The sequence below is a fragment of the Felis catus genome, chromosome X (genome assembly GCF_018350175.1).
Source record: "Felis catus isolate Fca126 chromosome X, F.catus_Fca126_mat1.0, whole genome shotgun sequence".
Lineage (NCBI taxonomy): Eukaryota > Metazoa > Chordata > Mammalia > Carnivora > Felidae > Felis > Felis catus.
This window is the reverse complement of record NC_058386.1, coordinates 72262581-72278439: the sequence shown is the minus strand read 5'-3', so window position 1 is coordinate 72278439 and position 15859 is coordinate 72262581. Positions and strand designations below refer to the sequence as shown.

Genomic DNA, 15859 nt, shown 5'->3' with positions numbered 1-15859 from the left:
TAATAAGGGTATTTTTAGCAAAGAAGTGTTAAAATTGTGTCTGCTGCTTTTAGAGTCAAATGACACTTCAGTTACCTTGCTTTTAATTCTTCAGCGGCATCTTCACCAAGAGCTGTATGGATGAGATCATGCATTTTGTATTTTACAATGGTTAGTGTATATTCTCTGACTAAGCTTTCACATTTTTTGAACAAAAATGGTTCAGCAGGGAAAAATTTTTAGTACATTTATTTTTTGCATCAAATTTGGGTTTACTTTTTACATGTAGGTTGCACTTAATATCTACTTCTGGTGTGTCAAACATGTAGGCAAAAAAAAAGCAAATGTAAAAATTATTCACAGAGATTAATATTCCTCTTGGAAAAGCAGTTGCTAGTTTGTTTTCTTTCCCCAAAACAAATACAATGACAGAAACAGAAGTAATCTGTCACTGTGCTCTTGCACTTTACGATGCTATCTCCCTTGAACTTTTTTTTATGATTTTCTTTTATTACTAGAATGTCAGTTCATGAAGTCTGTTATGTTTTTTTCTAAAACTTAAGATCTTCATATCCTGGATTTGCTTTATCTGTTATTATTAAGATGATGGTGTCAATTCTCAAAAATTCAAGAAACATGCACTGTCAACTGCACCAGTAGCCCCTAACAATGAAATACAGTCATACAAAAGTTAACTAAGGTATAAACATGCAAAAGGGGAAGTCTCCCTGTGATCATAAAATGCTGTTATTTTTTGTTCAGCAGTTCATATTACTGCTGTTCATGCTAATTAATTAAAGGAGCTGTTGCTATAATGTGCAAATATGGAATATGAGAAACTGAGAGGGCTTTTAGGTCTCCAAGTGAAGTTAAGTCAATCTGGGTGCGGGTAATCAAATGTAATGAAATCACTTGTCAGTGCTAAGCTTGAAAAAACTATGAAGTTTGACTAGGGAGTAAAATGATTATATAACTAGATTTCCAATAGGTTAATAACTAAATGGCACAACACAGGAAAGAGAAAATATTACTTTGTTAGTTAATGGTACTGCTGTTCAGTCTTAGTTTTTATCAGTGCATTTGTAGTTGTGCTACTTTGTTTTTATCAGCAAAAATGCACTACACAAACGGTACTTGAATGTCATTTGCAAAAATCATTGATCTGAAGGTGCATTTAATGATACCCGTATGTTTATTTTATGTGAAACAGAGATTGGTTGATAAGATGGTTAATGTACTGTCTTATAAGCCCTCAACTGAGTTATGGGAATCTGGGTGGGAGAATGTTAGTTTATATGTTCCACCGAATCCTTCACCTCCAGCAATAGTGGACAGAGCCATCAGAATGAGTATGTATTCATTGTTTGATCACCTTAAAATATTCAGAAGAAGCTGCTGTAATAGACTGCTAAAATAAGGTATACAGAAATCCTTATATCAGAAGGTGGTTTATGCATAGATACCTTGTCTGTCAACCAACATTCAAGGCATAAAAGACATGAAATAACTAAGCTAAAGAGATTTAGAATACATATAAGAAACTTACTGTAAAGTATCTTTGTACTAAATTTTATGTGAAAATTATCATAAAACTGTATAAGACTGTGTTACTTTTAAAGATGACCAACTAACATTCTTCCAACTCCTCTTTAAACTCTCTTGAGGATCTATCCCTTTGGAACTAATTTAATTTCAAGTGAGAGCACTAGGTGATTGATATATTTCTATCCAGCAGAGCTATTGACAATAGAAAGAGAAAAGACTTCACTGATGTTGGTATTCTTTGCTGTGATAAAGATGAGTTTTGGAAATGGAATTTGATTGGCATGCATGAATTGACCCTCATAAGCAATATTAGGAAATAATCTTCCAAGGTAAAAAATGGGTAATTGAGAGAAATGGAAAGATGAAGTCAGTATCAAAGTAAGTCACAAAAGATAAAAACTATGACACACAAGAGCAAAACTATTAGAAAGAATGAAAAAATAATGGCTAAGTTTGTATTTTATGTTTTCCAGGTGTTACACATTTTCTGAAGTTCATATATACATATAAAAGTAATTTTTGAATTCTGAGCATTTTAAATAATAACTAATATTATCAGGATTTACAGGTAATTGTTTGAATTGACTGATTTTGTGAACTGCACCTTAAGATAGGTCTAATAATATTTTCAGGCATCTATTCCCCTGGCTAATATTTTTTTTTGCTCAAAAATAAACTTATTTTAGATATTAAATCGTGATTCTACCGTCATATTAACATATTAACATGAAGCATTAACATGAAGTTTTCCATAAATTGATGATGGGAATTTTATCATTTACAGTGCTTAAATGCTATGCTGAGAAAAGAATGTGTACTTTTCCATTTTTATCACATTTATCAAGAATATTATATAATATAACCTAAATGGTTGACATTCAGTAAGTGATTTCTAACACACCTTCCTTTGCCATATATTGACAATATTAACCAAAAATATTAGACAATTTGATCTGTAATTAGAAAAATATAATAAAAGTTAATTCCATTGCTTTAAAATAAATTCTATCTTTAACCCTTTTAAAGGTACACTAATTTACTCATGTTTATCCAGCAAAAAGTAGAAAAGTATGCTCAATGAAAATAAATATTAAATGTTCTATCCCCTAATAACAAGTTAATATGCAAATGCCATCCTTTGCAAACTTTGTTAAAGTAAAAAAAAAAAAAATGAGCCAAATGGAAGGCTTTTGATTTATATTATCCAATTGAACTCCCATGAGTAAGATATCTGTTTTTTGTTGCATGGAAATGAAATAACTTTAGGATAGTTCAAAAGCTTGTATTAATTCAGAGTTGGGAAAGATGTTACTGTTGCAAATTAAAGGCATCATATACATTAAACAAACAGCAATTAATTGAAAATATAGGATTAAAAGATAATAAAGATAGAACCCTCTGATGGTATGTTTGGTTTACCCCCTCCAGTTCCAAAACTGACCTTAGATGCCACTCAAAGAGGGGGGGTGCACAATCAAGCTCAGTGTTCCCTAAAGACTGGGTTTATACTGATTAAGAAGGCATCAGATGCTTCAGGCTTATTAAACCCTACCTTGGCCCTGATATGTGGGAGCAACCTCAGCTAATGGTAGCTTACAACTAGTGGGGTTTTCTTCATAAATTTAACTGTGGCAAATTGGACAAACACTGAGTTCCCATCCAAATTGCCTTTGGTCACATAGACACAGCCTTTAAGTTAAAGGAAGAAAGCAGGCAAACAAAAGAGGGATAAGAAACAGCAAAAGTTTCACTGAATGAAATAAACATTCATGCTTTCGCAATTAGCAAACTTAAGGTATTTATTAGGTCTACCCAACTGCAGCAGAATCAGGGATTACTAGAAGATCCATGAGCTCTGACATTCTTTATTTTGTAAAAATGATGGGCAACTCTACATGAATGAAGGTTTCTAAATTTCCTGAAGCTGCCAGATAAATGGTGACCCTCAAATGGATTTGTCAGTCACATCCAGTTTTTTGCCTTCTTGTAGATCTATTCGTTACACAGTGAAAAGGCAGTGATTAGTCAAACCTCTAGCAAGCAACATATCCATGGTTGTCTTCCTTTCTGAAGTTAAGAAATAATTTTCTCATGGAGATGCCTTTTTTTTTTTATTTGAGTGAGAAATTTCTTCACATTAAACACGAAAGTAAATGTAATCTACATCCAAAGGGCTAGGAAACTCCATTAGAATCATACTGGAAAAACTCCAGCGGTTAAATTCAGTTTTTATTTTTAGATAATTTTGCACTCCAGTGAAAATCTATATTGACTTGTTTTATATATTTTCTTACTACTAAGTATTTAAAAATTTTTAAAGGTCTAAGCATTTATTGGAATCCTGAAAATCATGAGTAACAAGTTGTAGTCTTATTTCCATATTTAGACAGTTTCTAGTTATCTAAATTTAGCATCAGAATTTAAAGATTGATAAAAAAATGTCTAGAATACTTTAAAAATATTGATAGTTTATTATTTTTCTACTTGTGGTTTTTACAAACAGTAGTGATATTTTTAAAGTATACTATTGTACACTTCAGAAAGGTAAATTATATTCACATTTATGCATTTTTAGAATATGCCTAACACATAAATATACACCCTTTTAACAGCTAAACATACAAGAAATTTGCTCACATTGTATATGTAAAATTATTAGTCTCTATATATAATCTCAAAAAACACATGAATACTTCTGCCTCTGCCATAAAGTAAGAATTAAACTTATTTCTTTTACTTATATAAAGAATATCAATATAGGAACTCATGCCCACTTCATATCAGGCAATTATAGAGAGAAGTATGCTGTTTACTGTACCTTGAATAGAGGTACTATCATGAGAAGTTCCATTTTTTTCTATTTCAATATCTGGAATTCCAGTATCTGAAAGAAGTGACATTTAAGATTAAGGCACAATTCTATTTTTTCTGATTCCATTTAAAGTGAAACCAGTACTTTGGTCCTATAGATAACACAAGACCTTGGAACGCATTTTTGTGTTTGTTTTTGTATGTCTATTTCTTTGTAGTGGTAAAAGGGAGGATTATAAACTGTAGCAGAATTCTACAATTTGGCATATATTTTAAAATATATAGTAAATACTTTTTATTTCATTCTCTAGAGATAATTCTCATGAATATTATCTGTCCATAAAAATCCCCTCAGACTATCAAGTAACATACCATGGCTGTGGAATAAGATTGCATAAGTGGAAGTGCCCCTTCCTTATGGTATATTTTTCATTTGTGAAATGCTGTAGATAATAAGATTATTTCTATGTTAAGTGTACTGAACACCAAAACACAAATTGTGGTTTGTGGTCTTTATGCAGTACTGGCTATAAGGGCAAAGGGACACATGAATTGTTTTTGAAAAAATTCAAGAAAGAGAAATAAGAGTTAGGTTTTTATTTTTAATTTTAAATATGAGATGTGATTATTTAAAAGTTATCCATATCCATGAAGTATAGCATTATATGAGCATTTGTGTATACATACATTTTCCTGGACACCCTTGTATAATGTGATAACAGATGCCAGCGTATCACCCAATGCCATCAAAGATTAATATGAGAAGAAAATGATTTGAATACAAGGTACCCATCATGCTGTAGAAACAGCTGTTTTTCCTTTATACTTTTACTTTATACTATACAGCCTTATAGAAAAGCTAAACCTAAATGGAGTTTACTTATGGGTGGATCTTAAATATGTAAAAAAAATGTCAAACCATTTCAGAATGACAAGTTCAGGGCCTCAAATAATAATAATGAGTACACAGAACATATATCCCATTGCTATTCAAGAAATGTTCCTTTTAAAATCTTTGATAAGCAAGGATGCTGGCTCCCACTAAGATGCCTCATTGTGTGAGAGATTATTTACTCTTTCTTTACTGTGTCTCAATGAGACATGGTTAGCACGAGCTAAAATAATCTAGCACTATATTTGTACTGATTGTGAGCACAATGATCCAAGACAGTCACGGTAAAAAGGGAATTGAACTTTTCGAAAGAAAGAATATGACTGATGTTTGTACAAAATTCTTTATTCATTTTTAGTATAGGACCCTGAAGCACTCTTTTAATTTTGTGTGTGTGTTATACATGTGAATAGAGCATGTATACATGTATGTATAAAATTCTTAGGCTTATACTTGTTACACACATTTATCAGTTAATATACACTTATGTATTTAACATATCAGTTAAACATACAAGCTGTCAATGAGCTATGAAAGAAGAACCTGAATATTATATGAGATGAAATGATGTTGTGGGATTTAATAATTGAAAATGTAATAAAAAATTTGGAATTAAGAGATTTCATGACAGAAGTTTCTCTTCTCACAGAATTTCCAGGATGTACTTAAAGCATTCTTTTTCAACTAGGTCCTCCTTAAACCCTCAACACTGATGCAATCTACATTAAAGAAATGAAGATCCTATAATTCATTAAAATAGAGTACACCAAACATCAGCATATTTTAATATGAATGGACCTAAAACACTTACACTTTTTAATATGAAATTTATTGTCAAATTGGTTTGCACCAACAGGTGCCCTCCTCAACCCCCATCAACCCTCCCACCCCCCATCAACCCTCAGTTTATTTCCAGTTTTTAAGAGTCTCTTATGGTTTGGCTTTCTCCCTCTCTAACTTTTTTTTCTTTCCCCTCCCCCATGGTCTTTTGTTAAGTTTCTCAGGATCCACATAAGAGTAAAACACTTACATTTTATGTGCAAGGATGTTATCAATATTAGTGTTTCTACTGCAAAAGTCAGCAGGATTTCCTGTTATTCCTAGACTATTTGTATCTCTCAGAGTAGGGATTATTTTGACACATTTAATTAATAACCCAAAGCACTTAGCCTCAAATGGATTTTTTAATGATTCTTGAGCAAAGCCCCTTCCTTCCTTCCTTCCTTCCTTCCTTCCTTCCTTCCTTCCTCCCACCCTCCTTCCCTCCCTCCTTCCTTCCTTTCTTTTCCTTTTTCTTTTCTTTTCCTTTCCTTTTTCTTTTCTTTTCTTTCTTTCTCTTCCTTCTTTACTTTCTTCCTTCCTTCCTTCCTTCTTCCTCTCTATCTTTTTTAAATGAGACATTACCTTTCAACCTCCTCAAGTCACCATCACTAGTAGTGGCTTGCTTAAGTGCTTGTTCCACTTGTTCCCTGCGTTTTGTTTCAAATTCCAAGGCTTCCTGCAGTTTTCTCTTGGCTTTTTTCTCCTTCTTCAGACGCTTTTGCATGGTAGCTAAAACATGAAAAGGTAAATCGTTTGCAAAACTTTGGTGAATAAAATAAAATACGTTGCCAATGTTGATGTATTATAAACCATAGATACAGATACAGAGAGAGATATTTACTGCATATGATTAGCTTCTTTGGACTCCAATTCTCATTAGACTCAACCAGAGTGTTCAATCATGTGATTTACTTATTTTTGCTTTCACTTTTCCAGTGTGTATGCTTTATAATACATATACATTTATATGGCAGTGGCACTATCGGTAGAAAATCATTTTCTACTTTCACTAACTACATGCATTAAATGATGGTATTAAATATTTGATAATTTTTTAGATAGAATTATTGGGATCCTGCAATTATTGGTTCACAGCAGGGTTCTAAGCATACCAACCTTCACAGTCTTTCTGAATCAGTTTTTAAAAATTAAGATATTGACATTGTGGTGATAGAAAAACATTCAAGAAGCATTACACAAAATTAAAATTTTTATGACATTTAAGAAATGTTAAAAGTGCTCACATATAATTAAATATTTTTATTAAACTAATTATGATACTAATTTAAGTTTCAATTGTATTTATTTCACAGTTCATTGTCTTTCATATAAATGACCTCCAGCACCTTGAAGAGAATCAGTTACCCAGGTAAATTTATGTTCATGTGAGTCTAAAATTCATAAGTCTGAAGTAAAAACAAAATTGGAAAACTTGAAACAATGACGCTGAGGATGTATAGTTTCTGTTATTTTTGATGAAAGATTATTGAGGCTGAACATAAAAATAGTTTACTATTATAATTATAATAATTCATATAAAGTATTCAACCAATTATTCAAACCAGCAATCTAGATTTGTTCAAATTAACATACAACTTAATGTCCTTGATAACACAAATGTTAGCTTCCAGTAAAATTATTGGTTCAAAAATATGCTATATGTTGATTCCCTTGAAATTTATAATTACATATGGTATAAACAATGTTACAGTAATGAGAGATAGAAGCAAAAAAAAATGTTCACCTTTAACTCAGAAGGCTGACCTATAGCCTGCATTGTTTCAATAATGCTAACATATGTGCTAGTCCCTACATTCTTTTTTTAAAATTTTTTTAAATAAATTTATTTAACTTTTTTATTTATTGAGAGACAGAACATGAGCATGGGAGGGGCACAGAGAGGGGGAGGAGACACAAAATCTGAACCAGGCTTCAGGCTGTTAGCACAGAGCCAGATACAGGGCTCGAACTCACAGAACCATGAAGTCATGACCTGAGCCGAAATCGAAGGCTTAACCAACTGAGCCACCCAGGCACCCCTGGGTGCTACCTTCTTAAAGAGTCTCATGACTGCCTGTAAATCTCACCAACAGTTCATATTGATCTGAATGATAAGAACCAGAGAAATCTTACGAAAGCAGTTTTATAGGTAGAAATTTGACAGACATTTATGATGTAATACTCCCTGCATGACCCCTTCCCTTTGAGCATTAAGCACATAATCACCAGCTTAATACAGCAAAAAGTGCAGTTATTTCTGCCCATTGTCCTGTCCCATGCAACTTAAAGAAACTTACTAAGTTGCACCATAAAATATCTCAAGAATTTTTTCTTGACTGCCACTCTCAACAATTCCATAGCAACCACATATTACATTTTAAATTATATCAATAAATGATAATGACTATCATTTATTTAGAACCTACTATGAACATGTCTCTGGGACTCTGTCTCATTACTTTCTTTAATTGAAAAAATATAGTAATAAGGACTATATATATATATAATTATTATATATAATTATTGTAAATAATTATTATATATAATTGTTTTACAAATATCACATATACATACATATATATAGTTATGTAGTTACTCTTCTTTCTATATCCTTGGACAGTTGTCATTTTTAACCATAATATCAATTTCTCCCCCTCTTTCTTTTCAATCATATGACTTGAGATAAAGCAAGCATTCACCATTTGTCATAAAAAGTTAGTTATCCTGTGTATGAGATATTTAGGGAACTATAAAGGAACTTACGTGATTTTAAAGCTCATCTATTGTAATAGATGAGGATACTGAGTTTCATAGAGATGAAGTAGATATTTTTTTCTAAATCAATGAGGATAACAGAGTAGTTTCATATAATTATGTTAGTTCTAGATGTAAAATGTTAAAAACAATGCCTAGAACATAGCAGACAGTTGATAAGTATTAGCCAGTAGTAGTAGTAGCAGCAATAGTGACAGTAATGATAGTAGCAGTGGTATTATTATTATATCATAATATGCTACATTAATAAAATACAAATACTTAAGAATATGCTTGATAATATATTGAATATTACATCTACCATGCCTATGCCTTTTTAAAAGACAATAGATATGATAGTAATTATAAAGATAGACTTTTAAGAGTCTATGAGAAGTTAGTAAGTAGAAATTGTCATGAGCACATACCTAAAAGTTTGGAAGCCAATTTTACTCTATGTAGTAGATATACATAAGTCAATTTGACAATGTTATTATATCTAAGATGTAATTATTAGGTCCTTTAGTATAAATAAATATCCTAATAAAAATGTGGTTTTTATGATGGCTAATCATAATAATGTATTTTGCATACCAAATACCAGAAATAAATGATTTTTTTCTAAACTTTAAAAAGAAAGGCTGGCTTTTGCTAAATAGTATTTAATGACTTTGGCAAGATAATAAGAGGTTTAAGTCTATTTTTAAGATTTGTATATATGTATGTAAACTCTTCACCCAATGTGAGGCTTGAACTTACAACTCTAAGATCAAGTGTCACCTGCTCCTCAAACTGAGCCTCTTTTCCTCATATTTTATTTTTCGAAGAGGTTATTTTTTTTCTTTTTTGAGACACAGAGAGAGAGAGAGAGAGAGAGAGAGCACGTGAGCAGGGGATGGGCAGTGAGAGGGAGAGAGAGAGAATCTTAAGCAGGCTCCATGCTCAGCATGGAGTCCCATGTGGGGTTTGATATCATGACCATGAGATCATGACTGGAGCCCAAATCAAGAGTCAGATGCTTAACTAACTGAACAATCCAGGCACCCCAAGAGGTTTAATTCTTTTTAAATTCAGTGACTGACTTTATATGTTGAACTGGAATAATAATTATTCCTAGGCCTTAAGTAAAATATACAGTAAGTTTTTAATTACTTGCAAAATTTTTGGAGTATAATATACTACCTTGGTATAGTGTAAAGTAAGTGGATTTCATTCAACTGGAATTATTCTTCCTTGTTCAGGGAGGCATTATCTACATGTGGATTTTCTCTCCCTTTCATTGACTTTCCTTCCCATTCTTTAACTATTTTATTTAATTATTACTTTGTGACTCTTCCATAGAAGAGTAAGTAGAGAACAGAAGAAACTGAATGAAATTCACAATCATCACTTTTGCTGCTGTTTAGTATTTTATGGTAAATGTAAGGAAAAGGTGGAGATTATTGGCTGAGTTGAAGTTTTAAATTTTCTCTGGTTTTGGAATAAACTAGTCTCTTTATCCATATCTGTGTATAATTTAATGGATACCCACAGTTGAAAAGTTAATTCTATTTATGAACATTATTTCTCCATTCTCTCCCTTTTGTCTCCATCCGTACTTATGCTACCCTAGTTCAGTCCTCATCACCATTGCCTGGATGAGAGCAAACTCCTTTTACATACTTTCCTTGTTTCTAGTTTTACTTCAAGCCCCCTCTAATATATTCCCAACACCAAAGTGGTCTAATTGAACACAGACCAAATCATCCCCTTGCTTATCTTTGTCTATTTCCCATCACCTATAGGACAAAATCCAAGTTAATCTTTTGCATGGTTAAAAAATGTCCTTCACAATTTAGCTTCTACACTCATATTTTTTAAGTGTATTTATTTATTTTGAGAGAGAGAGAGACAGACAGAGAGAGAGAGAATGCACATACATATGAGTAGGGGAGGGGCAGAGAGAGAGAGGAGAGATTCTCTCAAGCAGGCTCTGCACTGTCAGTGCAGAACCCAATGTAGGGTTGATCCCACGAACCCTGAGATCATGACCTGAGCCAAAATCAAGAACCAGACACTTAACAGACTGAGCCACCCAGGTGCCCTAGCTTTTACCCTCATCTTTCTCCATCATCTCCCATCATTCACTTCATAAAATGCAGAGCCACAGTAATAACAAACTGTTTATAATTGCCCTTGTATGAGACTTCTTGCCTTCATGCCTATGCTCACTGATACCTCTGTCTAGAGACTCCAAATCACTCAGGCACTCTCATGCCCTTTCTTATCCTACCGATCTTCAAGACTCAGCTTCAAGTGTCAGTGTCAGGAAGCCTTCCTTAACCATTAACTCCCCCACCAAGCTGAACTAATTACCCCCTCTCTATATAACCATATATACTGTGCATCCTTGCTCTTGCATTTTGCCTTGAAATTAACGGTTGGTTGTACTATCCCTCTAAAATGTACATCTCTCAAGGACAGGGGCTGAGTTTTATTTATCTGAAATCTCCAGAATCTAGCACTGTCCTTGGCAAAGAGTAAGCATTCCATCTATAAGAATTTATTTGATTATCTATATGCAGGGTATTTTATGAAATTACGAGAAAACTAAGAATATTCATGTTTTCCAAATCAGCTAGCCTGAAGTCGATCTAATTCATTATCTTTTATAATAAAGAGAAATAGTATAAATATCTTACCTTGTGGATTACACACAGTATTTGATTCTTAGCTTGTTATTTTTCAGTAGTTCTAAGGTATCCCTGAGAATATTTATACTATTATTGAAAATATCTACAACAAGGGGCGCCTGGGTGGCTCAGTTGGTTAAACATCCAGCTGCGGCTTAGGTTAGGCTTAGGTCATGATCTCAGGGCTCGTGGGTTCGAGCCCCGTGTCAGGCTCTGTGCTGACAGCTCAGAACTTGGAGCCTGCTTCATGTTCTATGTCTCCCTCTCTCTCTGCCCCTCCCCTGCTCATGCTATCTCTCTCTGTCTCTCAAAAATAAATAAATATTTAAAAAATTTAAAAAAAAAGAAAATATCTGCAACAAAATACTTATTCTGTAATTGAACTTGTTAAACTTACTTCTGCTTTGAAGTTCAACTGCGAGTTGTCTTTCAAGGTTTTCTCTAATTTCTCTCTCTCTATAGAGCTCCATTCGCAGTTCCTTTTTTTCTTGTTGAATCTGCTTCTCCTGGATGTGAGCATTATCCAAAGCCACTTTCAGTAGGCCCTGTCAAAGTACAGAAAATGACATGCAGTTCATCTTATCTGTTTTAGTTTCTCAAATATTAAATAATTTATGTAGATGCTAATGTCTTGTATTACATTTATTTTGTTTATAGAAATATTGTTGACCTGAATGTTGGTCAACAGAGTCTCCACAGAGGACAAACTATCAGCAAAAATGAATTGTCCAGGGAATCCAGGAGGTAATGTCTGTCCAGGAGTCAACTGGATCTTGTCCAAGGGTGACTTGATCATTGGAATTTGAAATGGTACCTCTTCTGCAAAACAAAAACAAAAACAAAGACAAACAAACAAACAAAAAACCCAAAATTATTATCGGAAGGTTCATGAATTAACAGCTAAAAATGTTCTGTTTCCTTTACTTCTAATAGCATCTTATAAAGATTTTCTTTCTAAAACTAAATGATAGCAAACACATAATAGGAAGTCATATGTATTGAGAAACCAGCTGCCTGTAGTTTCTCAAAATAAATGTTTCAGTAAATAATCAGTGCAAATGAAGCAACATTTACTGCCAAAGAGGCATGAGACTTGTAGAAAAATTATGATATGTTTATGAATGCCTATAAATTAAATAATCAGATCCTTCTTGTAATGCATACACTGCTTTTTTTTTCATTTTCAAGTCTGTTATCTCCATTCTTTAATAGCCGTACTGAAGTTTAATTTCCATACAATAAAATTCACCTATTTTAAGTGCACGCTTCAAAGATTTTTAGTAAATTTACAGAGTTGTGGGACCATCATCACAAATCTATTTAGAACATCTTGATCACCCCCAAAATATCCCTCGTGCCCATTTACAGTTAATATACTTTCCCATCCTCATCCCCTGGCAACAACTAATCTACTTTCTGCCTCTATAGGATTGCCTCTTCTGGATATTTTCCAAATAGAATTATATAATATGTAGTCATTGTGTCTGGCTTCTTTTATCATTATGTTTTCGAGGTTCATTCATGTAGTAGCATGTATCAGTGGTTTCTTCCTTTTTATTGCTGGAAAGTATTCCCTTACATGGATATATTGATTTTTGTTTAATTATTCACTAGTTGACATGCTTTTGGATTATTTCCAGTGTTACCTTTTATTTTGAAGTATATTACTTATGAAAAAATATCAGTTGTGGTGTGAAAACACAAATTATATCTTTTCTCCTTATTTTTATATTATCTTCTCCCACATTATCCTTACTTAATCAAGATTCTCTCTTAGCTTCAGGTAAAGAGACACCAATAGAATTGTTGTTTAATGAGATGTTTTGGTTCTGGTTCCAGTAGGGACAGAAATATAGATTTATTATACAGTTAAATCTCATTTTTCAATTGCAAGAAGCCTATACATGTAGTGTGCAGAGCTTGAACCACACAGATTTCATAGTCATCATGGTTTGCTGATAGTGTGGAACTTGATGCCAGGCTCGAACTTAGGAACTGTGGGATCATGACCTGAACCAAAATCAAGAGTCCAAGGCTTAACTGACTGAGCCACTCATGTGCCCCACTTCTGGAAATTTTTAATGGGACAGCATTATCTCTGAATAAGATGTTTTTATTAGAGATCACCTTTACAATTTTTTTACAACTTGTAATGTTCTAAAGTCTACAGGGATAAAAAGTGCTAAGCAATTATTTTATAGAATTAACACTGTCATATTATTTGAATCCAAAAATGTTATAAAAATCATTTTATTGGTTGTAAATAATTCAATAAAATGTATAAACTAGCCTGTTCATTTTCTTCTAATAAAAGAAGGTATAATGAGCGTATTCAGGTTTTTTTTTTAAATTTTTTTTCAACTTTTTTTTTTATTTATTTTTTTTGGGACAGAGAGAGACAGAGCATGAACGGGGGAGGGGCAGAGAGAGAGGGAGACACAGAATCGGAAACAAGCTCCAGGCTCCGAGCCATCAGCCCAGAGCCTGACGCGGGGCTCGAACTCACGGACCGCGAGATCGTGACCTGGCTGAAGTCCGACGCTTAACCGACTGCGCCACCCAGGCGCCCCTCAGGTTTTTTTCATAAAACTTAAAAAATAACATTTTTATTATAAATGCATGATTTATGTGTTTTGTACAACTCTCCTGATGTAAAATTAACCCTGACCTTTTTCCTTCCTTCCTTTCTTCCTCCCTTCCTCCCTCCCTTCGTTCCTTCCTTCCTTCCTTCCTTCCTTCCTTCTTTCCTTTCCCACTTCCCTCCTTGCCAGTGGAAGTTTTGCTAGAGTTGAAGTATTCCAGAAGGAGTTAGTACATTATCACAAATTCTGTGATCTATTTCAACTACAAGGTTTGAATATTTGAAATATGTCATTAAAAAACAATTCTGAAATATCTTTGGCAGCAGCTCTAATTCTTCTGAAGTACATTTCTCAACACCTAACCAAGGAATATTATGTTTTATTTGTATTGCTTAAAGTCTGTGTTTAGGTAGCATTTTGTCTTCTGCATGTGATTGCATTAAGTGGATAGAATAACTTCATAATTATTTATTGATAATAACTGGTGAGTTTCTATACCTTTGTATTGATGTCTAAAAATCTTAAAGTATGAATTTATGTAGCCTGGAAGATCTATTTTTACAAAATGAACTGCTACACGGTTAGAACATTGACATCCTACTGATTCAGAGATGTTTCCTCTGAATAAATATTTTTTATCAGGGGAAGAGTTATTAAAATTAATGTATTCCTTGTTATGTATCACTCTATGCACATGGAACCTCACTGGTGAGTATCTGAGGGATATTCTACAAACAAGATACCCAAAAAAGAAAGCAATATATTCAGTATGCATGAAACAAAATTATAATTACATTAAAATTGCCAGAAGTCTTATATTTGGAGATGAAAGATATGCTATTAAATTGGCTGAAAGGAAAATTACTATTGACTATGAAGACAGGTTGCATGGTCTATGGTTTGTAATGTTGCTGTACAGTAGATTGAAGTTTCAATATAGCATTATTCTCCTTTAAAGAGATGGACACAGTTGAATTAGGTGTTGTTTGCTGCAGTGAGGATCAAATGCAAAAAGAATCATGTTTCATCAGACCTGGTCGACATCAGGAAAATGAATAGAAATATAAGAGTTATGCAGGCAATGATTCATTTTGTTAATCTGGCCCAAGAGAAACACATAGAGACAGCACACAGATCTAAGCTTCTACCAAAAGACAAATAGGACACAGAAGGTGGGAATTGGGATGACAGTGTAGCAGGGATCACATTGATTTTCAGCAGTAGTTTTCACACAGATGAGATAGCCCTGGACTCTATTTGGCCCATTGTTCATATCCTACCTGTCCCACAAGCAATAAATTTCCTAGTCCTAGAAAAGGGCAGTAAAGAAGAAGGATTCTACTTATGACTTCTTATGATTAAGTTTCTGTGCTAACCAAACATGCTTTTTCAGACCAAGGTCACATTGCATGCTAAGGACCGTAATGGCCAAAAGCTAGTCAAAGTGTATTATGTTTTGCTGTATATTAGTGAAAAGTGCCAAACAATTTGTCATGTTTTTTTCCCATTTAAATCATATATTACAAAAATGTGTAATAAATGCGTTGGAAATATATTTCAATCTTGTAATAGGTTTTCACATCTGTATGACATCACCATTTTGCTCAGTTTGAATACATGCACTGTTATGTAGAAATTTATTCAGTAGCCTTGAGAAATCCTAACTGGCAATGAAATTTCATATGGACAAGTACTAGAACCATAGATTGTCAGTTAAATAAGAGCATCTCTTTGTAATCCAGGGAGAAAATGTTTTGACTGAGCACTTTAAAAGGCTTGTGTTCAAATTTTATATATTTAAA

The 15859-nt window shown here is 33.2% G+C and overlaps 1 protein-coding gene across 1 annotated transcript in view; it reads right to left on the bottom strand.

Annotated features, from left to right (window-relative positions):
• The window catches only part of DACH2 (dachshund family transcription factor 2), a 742450-nt gene that overhangs the window by 10398 nt on the left and 716193 nt on the right, over window positions 1-15859 (bottom strand). Inside the window, exons 9-12 of the mRNA XM_019824052.3 lie at window positions 12146-12294; window positions 11873-12020; window positions 6632-6778; window positions 4343-4408 (exon numbers count right to left, since the gene is read on the bottom strand). Coding sequence (XP_019679611.1) covers window positions 4343-4408; window positions 6632-6778; window positions 11873-12020; window positions 12146-12294 — 510 coding nt within the window. The remainder of the gene's footprint in view (window positions 1-4342; window positions 4409-6631; window positions 6779-11872; window positions 12021-12145; window positions 12295-15859) is intronic.